The sequence below is a fragment of the Hemiscyllium ocellatum genome, chromosome 45, assembly GCF_020745735.1.
Source record: "Hemiscyllium ocellatum isolate sHemOce1 chromosome 45, sHemOce1.pat.X.cur, whole genome shotgun sequence".
Lineage (NCBI taxonomy): Eukaryota > Metazoa > Chordata > Chondrichthyes > Orectolobiformes > Hemiscylliidae > Hemiscyllium > Hemiscyllium ocellatum.
The window spans coordinates 5,615,472-5,627,782 of NC_083445.1; the positions used below are offsets into that span (position 1 = coordinate 5,615,472).

At 45.7% G+C, this 12,311-nt stretch overlaps 1 protein-coding gene across 5 annotated transcripts in view; it reads right to left on the reverse strand.

The window, feature by feature from the left end:
- The window catches only part of olfm2a (olfactomedin 2a), a 294,040-nt gene that overhangs the window by 258,489 nt on the left and 23,240 nt on the right, over positions 1-12,311 (reverse strand). For 3 of the 5 annotated variants that reach the window (XM_060854991.1, XM_060854990.1, XM_060854993.1), the window contains one exon: positions 8,262-8,408. In XM_060854991.1, coding sequence (XP_060710974.1) covers positions 8,262-8,408 — 147 coding nt within the window. The remainder of the gene's footprint in view (positions 1-8,261; positions 8,409-12,311) is intronic. The other 2 variants (XM_060854992.1, XM_060854994.1) reach the window with 1 other exon arrangement.

Consider the following 12,311-nt stretch of genomic DNA (forward strand, 5'->3'; position numbering starts at 1 on the left):
CACGGACGAGTTGGACCAGAGGGTCTGTTTCTGTGCTATACATCTCTATAACTCCATGACTTTTCATATATGAATATATTTAATGACCCAGCCTGCTCTGCTTTCTGGTGAAGAGCATTCGATAGACTGACTGAGAGAGAGAAAAAATCTTCATCTTAAAGAGGAGACCTCTTATTCTTCAAATGTGTCCCCTCACTCTCCTCTTCACCACAAGGGAACATACCCTTTTAGCACCTGCCTTGTTCAGAACTCTCAAGCATCTCATATGTTTCAGTAAGATAACCTCTCATTTTTCTAAATTCTAACATAACTGGAAATGAAAACAAGTTATCACAGAGGCTGGAAATCTGAAACAAACTCAGTGAATGCCTGGAGAAGCTCAGCAGGTCTGGCAGCATCTATGGAGAGAGAAAGCAGATATAACGTTTTGAGTCCAGAATGAGTCTTTTTCAGAACTGGAATTTTTCAGATGTTATTGCAATTGAGAGGGCACTAAAGGACGTTGCCAAGAAAGCAGAATTTTATGTCAGAGAAGATTAGATAGGCGTCTCCCCTGAAACAGAAGAGAGAGAGGAAAGATGAAATCAAAGTATTTATAACTAGGAGGTGCCCAGATAGATTAAATACTTCCTTGGCAGAGCAATGGCTAACCAAGGGAACAGATTGACAATCATTGCTGGAGGTTTAGAGGGAAATTAAAGAGGATTTGTTTTCACCCAGAGTGTGGTGGGGGTCTGGAACTTATTGTCTGAAAGGGTGGTATAAGCAAACTCTCTCATTACATTTAAATAACGCTGGACATGAACTGGAACACTGCCAGTGATAGACCAGGAGCTGACTGGTGGGAAAGGGCTGGTTAGCCTTATTTCAGGTCAGCATAGACCTAAAGGACCAAATGGCTTCCTGGTACCGTAAACATTCTATGTTTTCTATAACTGCACAGTGTGAAGGGTTGCATTTTAAAGTCAAATTCACACGATGATGAATACCTCATCTTAATGAAGAAACAATCAGTTTTAGGAACTTGCTGTATCTGACATTGTGAGAAATTACACAATTGATTTAAAGGAAGGAAGTTTGGATAGTTCTCACATTCTACACACTTTTGGTACATGGCGCGGTGGCTCAGTGGTTAGCCCTGCTGCCTCACAGCACCAGGGACCCGAGTTCGATTCCAGCCTCAGGTGACTGTCTGTGTGGAGTTTGCACATTCTCTCCATGTCTGCGTGGGTTTCCTCCCACAGTCCAAAGATATGCAGGTTGGGTGAAATGGCCACGCTAAATTGCCCAAGGTGTTCTGGGATGTGTAGGTTTGGTGCATTTATCAGGGGTAGATGTTAGATTAGATTCTCCATAGTGTGGAAACAGGCCCTTCGGCCCAACAAGTCCACACCACCCCTCTGAAGAGAAACCCATTCCCCTATCCTATATTTACCCCTGACTAACACACCGGGCAATCTAGCATGGCCAATTCACCTGACCAGCACATCTTTGGGAGGAAACCGGAGAACCTGGAGGAAACCCACACTGACACAGGGAGAATGTGCAAACTCCACACAGTGGCAGATGGGAATCGAACCCAGGACCCTGGTGCTGCGAGGCAGCATTGCTAACCACTGAGCCACCATGCCACCCTAGATGGACTAATAGGGTAGAGGAATGGCTCTGGGTGGGATATTCTTCCAAGGGCTGGTGTGGACTTGCTAAATGGCCCATTTCCACACTGTAGGGGTTTTACAAAATGGAAATACTTTAGAATTGACCGAAGCCAGGGAATATCCGTTCAACAAGCTGGGGAGGGTTTGGAAAGAGAAAGGGGGAGCATGAGAGCAAGCTGGCCACTGGGGAGGAAGAGCAAGCAGTTTAGAGAGTGAGAGTACAAGACAGGGCAGAAAGAATCTGGCAGAGAGAAGGAGAGGGGAACAGTGAGCACGTGTGAGGGGAGAGCTATCGTACATGAGGGGATGGGAGAGCAAGAGTGCAAGCAGGGGGAGTGAATCATTGAGATTGGGGAAAGTGGTTTGCTTTATTCACAGCCTCCCAACTTTGCAAAAACTTCTTGACAGCATTTTTGAACTGTCGTCACAGTTGTCATATAAAATTCGCCCTAGTCCCAGCAGACCACAGTGCAGCACTCACTGGAGAGAGAGAGGATTGGTGGCAGGATTAACCTGAGGGTCAACACACCTCAGGTGAGGGGTGAGGTTAAAAAGGCAGGAACCTCAGCTGGTCTGGCTGTATGTGCTCATGTCGGAAATAGATGGAGGATGATCCTTTGTAAATCTGTCCAATTCAGCTGAATGGGGGAAAAAAAATCATTCTTGGAAAATGATATATAGCGGTGAAGGGATTAGATTAATTAGTGTTGCGGAGTTGGGAATGATTGAGAAGCCTGGCTCAGGAATTGCCTGCAAAAATGGAGCCAGTCGGAAGGGATCCGGGAGAAGTCAACACAACGGGAACCAATTCTCTCGCTGAATTCTGACTGAGGTTGAGGGGTGAGTGAGAAAGGGCTAATCCGTTATGAAACCAAGCAATGGGTCCGAATGGTCGAATATTTTGGAGGATAAAGGGGGAAAGTGAAGAGATTTCGATCTTTGGAATTTCACTGATTGGAATTCAGTCTGATGGGAATTAAGGAGAAGGAAATTTGAATTCATAAGCTTTGACATTGTGAATTGCGGAAAATGATGCTGAAATTCTGAATTTAATGTTGTGATTGACGTGAGACAATTGGTGCAGGTGGATGTAACTCTGATGATGCTTATTAGCATTGCCTTTTCTTTTGGCTATTAAGTTTCAGCAGGCCAGCTGTCATTGCTATCTCAACATAATTACAGATTCCAGTCTCTGACGGCTACATATGTCACCAACGTATTATGAAAATCTTGTCCGTTAACTAATTGGCCCCAAATAGAGCAGATCCCTCTTTGCTGATCGTTGACAATGAACAAGTATCCTGAAAATAACCTCCAGCAATGATCATGAAACCATGCTTCTTCACAGCACTGATACCGGTCGAATTCAGAAAGCTGAGGAGGGTGGAATTCCCAAAGACAGGAAAGCTTTGGCCAGACACATCATCGCTACAATACTAAAATGTGTGGCCAATTTACAAGATACCTGTCCCCACAATCTCCTCCAGCCCCACAACCCTCCAAAATATCAATGCTCTCATTCCAATCCGTTGAGCATCCACGTTTTGAATATAGAACATAAAACAATACAGCGCAGAACAGCCCCTCGATGTTGCGCTGACCTGTGAACTAATCTAAGCCCATTCCCCTACACTAGCTCATCATCATCCATGTACTTATCCAAGGATTGTTTAAATTTCCCTAATGTGGCTGGGTTAACTACACTGACAGGCAGGGCATTCCACGCCCTTACCACTCTCTTGAAGTCGCACTACTGGTGGTGGTTTAGCCCTCAACCAATGATGAAGTCTATTGTTGGATAGCAATAAGGCCCAGACGTTATGCAGAGCAAGTGGCCCCATCCCACAGCTGAGAAGCCAAACCCATGTAAGAAATAGAAAGGAGATGATCCATTGTAAATCTGCCCAGTTAAACTGATTGGGAAAGCAATTATTCTTGGGAAATTATACAGAGCTGTGAAGGGATTAGATTAATTAGTGCGTTACAGAGTTGGAAATGATTGAGAAGCTTGGCTCAGGAATTGTTTGCAACTTGGAAGGGATCTGGGAGAATTCTACACCTACCTCCATGTGACCAGGTCACCCCATAGCAACTGGAGGACCGTTAATTTACCTCAGGGTGGGGGTTCTGGCCGTAATTGGGAGGAAGTGACGCCTGCTGGTCAGTCAGACAGCTGGCAGCTCTCCTGTCCCAGCAGCGCCACTGGGAGAAGTGGCCACTACCGGGACTGCGTGTCAGTCTGGGTTTCCTCAAGGAACCAGTCTGTCAGGGCCGTTAAAATACCCAGTGACAGGCAAGGTGCACCCCTCACACCCCCCCTTCTCGCACTCTGTCAACCTGTCTACACTGGCATCACTGCCTCTACCCAGTCCACACTCGGGAGAGAGGTGAGGGTGTGTAAAACCCAACTCCAAAACTACCTCCTGCCTCCACACTGGTGTAGGAGCCTCAACAATCATGAAAGCTGCTCTGTCCTCCCCCATCTCCAGAGTGTAATTGCTCGCACAGAAAGTGGCCATTCAGCCCAACTGGTTGGAGATAGGATAGAAAGGAGAAAGGAAGGGAATTTCAGGACAAGCCCAGTCACTATAGTAAAAAATGAGGTCTGCAGATGCTGGAGATCACAGCTGAAAATGTGTTGCTGGTCAAAGCACAGCAGGCCAGGCAGCATCTCAGGAATAGAGAATTCGACGTTTCGAGCATAAGCCCTTCTTTCCTGATGAAGGGCTTATGCTCGAAACGTCGAATTCTCTATTCCTGAGATGCTGCCTGGCCTGCTGTGCTTTGACCAGCAACACATTTTCACCAGTCACTATAGGGCAAGGATAAGCTAAACAGGGCTCACAGTACAACAAAGGGCAAGACCAGGTAATCCTGAATGTCAAAGGCCAAAATGGTTATGATTAAGAAGGAGGAGGATAATGGCAGATACTGAGGGTTCAATACATCAAAGTTTAGGCTTTATTGTGTAAGGTAGAGGAGGGGAAAGTTTCTTAAGTTGCATTCAGGGGAACTGTTTTTGCCATTAGGTAGAAAACCCAACAAGGGAGGAGTCATGTTCTGGATCAATGTTGGAAATTGCCCTGGGCAGGTGGAATACATTTCAATGGAGATTGTGAGCCTAACTCAGTCAAAATTAGGACAGTTATTGATAAGGATGGGCCAGGAATAAAAATTTGAATCCGGGCAAAAGTTACTTTTACTAAGGTAAAATACGATTTAGTTCAAACAGACCGGAAGCAGGTGCTTGTTAATAAAACTATCAGCGCGATAGGAGACATTCAAGGCGCAAACAGAAAGAGTACAGAGCAAATATATACTTGTGAAGGACTGCGAAATATTAGAAGAAATCATCACACAGAGAGGGAAGGTATGAGTGTGTTCAGCAGATAAACTCTGCAGATCGGGATGTGTTGTATCCCAGGCTGTTGAGCAAGGTAAAGGATGAGGTATCAGATACCCTGGTACTGATTGTCTACAGGAAGATAGTAAAAGAGTGGTCAGATCAGTAGTAAAATGGAAGTCCACCTGGCGAGGAGGGAGGGGGGTGTTGGGGGTTGGGTTGAGCTGTTGGGAGAGGCTGAATAGGTTGGGGCTATTTTCCCTGGAGTGTCACAGGCTGAGGGGGTGACCTTATAGGGGTTTATAAAATCATGAGGGGCATGAACAGGGTGAATTGTCTTACCCAGGGTGGGTGAGAAACTAGAAGCATAGGTTTAAGTTGAGAGGGAAAACAACATATAAAAAACACCTGGATGAATAGGAAGGGTTTAGAGAGACATGGGCTCAATGCTGGCAAATGAGACTAAGTCAGATTGCAGTGTCTGGTCTGCACAGATGAGTTGAACCAAAAGGTCTGTTTCTATGTTATATAACTCTAAGAGGGTGAGGTCATTCACTTGTGGAAGGCTAACAAGACCAGAGATTACATTGTGAACGTGTGACCTTGGAAAATACTGAAGATCAGAGGCAATGTTGGTGTGTATATCCACAGATCGCTGAAAGTAGCAAGGCAGAGAGATAGAATGGTTGAGAAAACAAATGGCACACTTGCCTTCATTAGCTGTGGCATTACTTAGAAGAGTAGGGAAGTCATACTGGAACTGTGTAAAGCACTGGTCAGTCCATCACTGGAGTACTGTGTGGTTCTTGTCATCAGATTACATGGAGGATGTGATGACACTGGAGAAGGAGCCCAGGGGATTTACCAGGATGCTGTATGGACTGGAGGGTCTGTGATTTGAAGAAAGGTTGGAAAGGTCGGGGTGGTTTTCACTGGAACAGCGAAGGTTGAGAGGGGACCTGACAGAGGTGAGTTAGATTATGAGGGGCACAAATAGGGGGGAGAGGGAGGCACTTTTTCCATTAGTCAGGGGTTAATAAGCAGGGACCATCGAGGTAGAAAGCTAAAAGAACATTTGAGGAGAACCTTTTCACCCGGTGGGTAGTGAGATTCAGGAGCAGGTTACCTGAAAAGAGTAATTGAGTCAGAATACTTTGTAATGTTTAAGCAGTATTTAATTATTCATTTACATTGCCATAGGATCCAGCGGTGCTGAAATAGGATCAGTGCAGTCAGATCGATGTTGACCAAAGCAGAGACAATGGGCTGAATGGCCTCCTTCTGTGCTGTGTGAGAGTCAGTGAGACTTTACTTGTACTGGTTCTCACAGAGTGAGAGCCCTCTATAAAATAAAACCTTCCTGATGCAATCTGTAGGCAGTGGCATTGAACAGATGAGCATTAACACGCCCTGGTAATTACTGTGACTTTTAGACTAATCTCAGCACCAGTCATCTCTCCTAATGAGAGCGGTCTGGGGGGACACTTGAGAGACAATGATACTGTCTCTATCTCATAGCCAGGAGGCCCAGATTCAAGTCCCACCTGCACTAGGGATGTCTCATAACACTTCTGAATATTTTTTTCTCATTAGATTACTTACAGTGTGGAAACAGGCCCTTCGGCCCAACAAGTCCTCACCGACCCGCCGAAGCGCAACCCACCCATACCCCTACATTTACCCCTTACCTAACACTACAGGCAATTTAGCATGGCCAATTCACCTGACCCACACATCTTTGGACTGTGGGAGGAAACCGGAGCACCCGGAGGAAACCCATGCAGACACGGGGAGAACGTGCAAACTCGACACAGTCAGTCACCTGAGGCGGGAATTGAACCCAGGTCCCTGGCGCTGTGAGACAGCAGTGCTAACCACTGTGCCACCGTGCTAAAATCAACGTGTTTAGACAAACTCCCCTGGATTGAGTGGGTCTTGAACCCAGTCCTTCTAGCTCAGAGGTAGGGATACTATCACTGCACCACAAGAGCCCCTATGGTTTTGATCTATGGTTTTCTGGGACTATGGTAACTTTGACTTTTCAATCTCAAGAATCGTTTTAACGTTTAGTAACTGAAACATTTCTTTGTTGTCTTGATGAAGGAGTGATTCCATTTTTGTCTTTAACTTCTGTCAAGCGATCACCTAACTGAGATCCAGTAACAGACTGACGACACACACCAACAGTCTTCAGTGAAGGAAATCTGCCATCCTTACCTGGTCTGGCCGACATATGACTCCAGACCCACAGCAACTTGTGGTTAAATCATAGCTTTCCTCTGTAATGAACTGCCGAGCAAGCCACTTACTTCAAGGGCAAGAAATGATGGGTAACAAAATGCAAAACGGCCAATACCCCAAATCCCACCTCCTTCTCAAATGACAGAACTGTGGACAGGGACACTGGGCTCCCCCTCCCACCTGAAATATCGATTCTCCTGCTCCTCGGATGCTGCCTGACCTGCCGTGCTTTTCCAGCACTCTTGACTCAGATCTCCAGCGTCTGCAGTCCTCACTTTTCTCCCTCCTTGAACTGTGCAGACCCTGCACAACTGTATCATAGCTAGAGCATACCGAAATAAAACAACACTCTAGACAGAGGACTGTTTACTAAACTAAGGGAAGATTTCATTTTAATTGCCACACTGTCTGCATATAGAAATTATCAACAACATTATTGAGATAATTAAATGATATTTGGCAACCAACCAGGTCAACATTTCTATATACACATTATTCCCTGAAGAAATGAAATAATAATATACTTTCCGTTGACTCCTGCCTGTTAATTAACCTGCAAAGTACTTCATCTCTGCCTTTCAAAGACCTACATTAATATATGAGCATACCAATGATTTAAGAAGTCTGCTATGGCTCCCGGGAGGGTTACCCAGTCTAACTTTGGATGATGTACAAGGGTCTGGGTTCAAGCAGAGACCAGCAGGATGCACACAAGCCTTCTCAAGACTGCTGGCTTGGTTGACCAGTGACAAGGCACTGAGGATGTCGGGAGTGGGATGTACCATTATAATAGCAATGAAGACGCACTGCAGTCACAGGGGATGGCAAGACTGCACAGTCTGAGCTTGAGCTGAGAGAACATTCAGTGGAGATTTGACTTTCTCCTCAGCTGAAGAATTAGCGGGGCACAGATTTTAAGACAATTGGAGAAAGTAAGCTGAGGTGGGATGTGGGATGCCCTGTCTGGGGGTTAGTCAGCCTGCACCCCCTCCTTTATTAGATAACACCCACATCCGTACCTTCTCGAGCAGCTGTCGGAGTTGCTTACTGCGTGCATCCCGCGAGCACATGCTCCGCTGGGCCACCACTGCACAGATGCACTTCCCATCCGGATCCTGGGCGGAGCTGTAGATTTCCCAGCCTTCCTCGGGACTTGGGAAAAGAGTCTGCAGAGGAGGAGAGAAATTGAATGAAAGGTCAGCAGCTCGAGGCAGAATTGGAATCGGTACAATCAGCAGCTTTTCAGGGAAGTCACGGTGAGGCTGGGGAGTCGTCCTAAATACCCGCCAACTTGGCTCTGTGCAGTCTGGGTCCTACACACAGGCTGCTGGGACTTACCTCTGCGTTCAGGTTTCTTAGCTGAGGAGAGATTTCTTCCCTTTGACAATGGTTGGCCCATGGAACGCTCTCCCAACAGAACGTGGTTGAGGCCAAAGCATTAAACGCTTTCAAAAAGGGGTCAGATTTAATTCTTGGGGATAAAGGGATCAAAGGGTATGGGGGAGATAACAGGAACAGGAAACTGAGTGGAATGAACAGACTTGGAGTCACAGAGTCATACAGATATACAGCAAGGAAACAGACCCTTCAGTCCAACTCGTCCATGCTGACCAGATATCCTAAATTAATCTAGTCCCACTTGCCAGCACTTGGCCCATATCTCTCCAAACCTTTCCTACTCATTTACCCATCCAGATGCCTTTGGGAGGCACGGTGGCACAGTGGTTAGCACTGCTGCCTCACAGCACCAGAGACCCGGGTTCAATTCCTGCCTCAGGCAACTGACTGTGTGGAGTTTGCACGTTCTCCCCGTGTCTGCATGGGTTTCCTCCGGGTGCTCCGGTTTCCTCCCACAGTCCAAAGATGTGCGGGTCAGGTGAATTGGCCATGCTAAATTGCCCGTAGTGTTAGATAAGGGGTAAATGTAGGGGTATGGGTGGGTTGCACTTTGACGGGTCGGTGTGGACTTGTTGGGCTGAAGGGCCTGTTTCCACACTGTAAGTAATCTAATCTAATCTAAATGTTGCAATTGTACCAGCCTCCACCACTTCCTCTGGCAGCTCATTCCATACACATACCACCATCTGGATGAAAAAGTTGCCCCTTAGGTCCCTTTTTAAATCGTTTCCCTCTCACCTTAAACCTATGCCCTCTAGTTCTGGACCTGCCCAACACAGGGAAATGACCTTTGTCTCTTTACCCCATCCATGTCTCTCATGATTTTAAAAGCCTCCATACTGAATGGCAGAACGGGCTTGAAGGGCTGAATAGCCTACTCCTGTATGTTTTCTTCTATGTTTAAGTTCATAGTTGAGGCTGAACCTCCCAGTGGGGTGTTGCTCCTCTGTTAGAGCCACTGCTTTTAAGACGAGACATTTACCCAACAGCTTTTCCACTCACTAAACCCAATGGCACAACCCCAAAGATGAGCCAGCCAATTCATTGTAGGGACCTGGCCAATGTTTATCTTCAATCAACATTAAACAGATGAATCTGTCATCCTTACACTTTCTGTTTGTCCTAGCTACAACAACCAGCTTTCCTCCGTTAGTACAATCCCTACAAACTGAAAGTTAATCACTGGCTGTGAAGTGCTTTGAGATTTCCTGAGATCAGGTGAGGCACTTATTAAATGCAGAAACCTTCTGAGTGTTACTATACTGGAATAAAGGACTGCAAAAGGGTTTTTAACCATAGGATGAGGGACAGATGTACAAACCTTGTAGTCACATGTTTGATAATGGAAGCAGCGTTTAGCAATATAGGGATGTGGTTGGGGTTGGTAAGTGAGGCCAACAACTTGGGACCGCTGATTTGCCGAGAGACATGCTCAGGTTTTCTCTGCTTCCCTTGTATTTCACCCTCTGCGTTTACAGCTCACCGTCTGCTTTCTCTCACCGTCTCTCAGCAACCGAAAGGCAAAAGACACGAAGGAGCCTAGTGGGGAACGCTAACGCTGGAAATCTGCGGCTTGATGTGTTGCAAAATGTGCTCCACAGCAAAACGAACATCAATCGAGGTGTCAAGCTCAACACAAGGCGTAACAGCGATCGCATATATAAATACAATGGCAATACTCTTTCAAGCAGACATATTACAGAAAATCTGTTTCTTTAACAGGAGGTGAATATATTAGCCCCATCCCTTTAAAGGAAGCGAAAGACATTAACATCACTCCTTGAGAATAAGTAGACAACAGCAACATCGTTAACAAGAACAACACCAAACTTTGCAGAAGACAAGATGTGGTCCTATTAAAGGAGGGACATTATACTCATAGACTCATAGAGATGGACAGCACGGAAACAGACCCTTCGGTCCAAATCATCCATGCCAACCAGATATCCTAATTAATTAACATCCAAATTAATCTAGTTCCATTTATCAGCACTTGGCCCATATCTCTCTAAACCCTTCCTATTCATGTACCAATCCAGATGCCTTTTAAATATTGTAATTGTACCAACCTCCACCACTTCCTCTGGCAGCTCATTCCATACAAGCACCACCCTCTGCGTGAAAAAAATTGGCCCTTGGGTCCCTTTCAAATCATTCCCCTCTCACCCTAAACTATGTTTTTTAATTTTGAACTCCTCTACCCTAGGAAAATGACCTTATCTATTTACCTTATCCAGCCTATTCAGCCTCTCCCTGTAGCTCAAGCCCTCCAACCCTGGTCACATCCTTGTAAATCTTTTCTGAGCGGTCTCAAGTTTAACAACATCATTCCTATAGCAGGGGGACTGGGGAAAATGTAAGATGTTGCAGAATTATCAGAACTGCAAGGGTACAGGAGTATTTGTTTCTGTATTAGACTCAGTCAGATGCCGTGGAGAAAACTAAAGGTTTTTCCATTTCCTTGGGTCCATCATCTTAAACATCCAGCATTTCCCAGAAGAGTCAGGGATCAGTGAAAACAGCAATTGGATTTGAAATTGTTTTATTTCAAATAGGAAACAATGTGAAGACTGAGTTTTATAAAGCATTCTTGTGAAAATCCTTTACCTGTTGTTGTACCTTCTTTTATTAAACAGTGGCCTTTTATGGTTCTGCCACAACACACCTTCTAACCTCAATCTCACTGCAGTGCCTCTATCATACAAGCATGGCCAGGATTGTGTTTCACACAGCAGACAGCCCCCTCAGCTGCCAGGTTGTGAATTACCGACCGAGGAGCAGTTCTGCGACCAGGAGTTGGGCTGAGCTTGGAACTCCTCAGTCTGAAAAGAGTCTACAAACTGATGGCCCATCCACTCTGGGATTCAGTCGGATTTCAACGGTAACTCTGCAACACCCCTCCCCTTCTGTGAACAAAGCAAAGAGCAAAGTCCCAGAGTTAGATGAGGAAACATTTTTTTGTGTGAAAATGCAGAGAGATGTGACCTGGAACTTGTTGCCAGCAAGAGGTGAAACAGATTCCAAAAGGGTAAAGGCTGAGATGAATGGGTTTTTAGACTCTCAAAGAATCAAAGGATTTGAGCAGCAAAGCCTAAGATTATCTGTAATCATATTGTATAGCAGGCCAGCTTTCTATTTTTCATGCTTTCAGTGGAACTAGACGAATGCTTCAAAGGGGGAAACCTGCAGGGCTCTAGAGACAGAGCTGGGGAGAGTGAGACTAATTGGAAAGCTCTTTCTAAAAGCTAGTACAGCCACAATGGGCTGCATGGCCTCCTTGATGACTTGCATTTTTGATCAGTTCTTTGTGTTCAACAGGAATAGGAGAGACAGGGCACTGCTTGTCATCTTCTGGTGCTGGACTGTTAATGAGCACTGGGACTTTCAGCAGGTGACAGTTTTACAGCCGAAGTCCATCAGGACTATTAGCTACAACAGCTGGTCGATGTTCAAACCACTGGCCTTTCCTGAATCTTAATGAAAACCATTTTAGGCGTGAATCACTGGATGGCACTTCTGACTGTGACTCAAATGGTGGTGGGTTCAAGTCCCACTCCAGAGGTCAGAGCACAAGGTCTGGGTGGCCGTTCTCAGTACACTACTGAGCGAGTGGTGCAGTATCAGAAGTGCTGTCTTTCAGATATTAAGGGTGGATGTAAAAGACCGTAGGG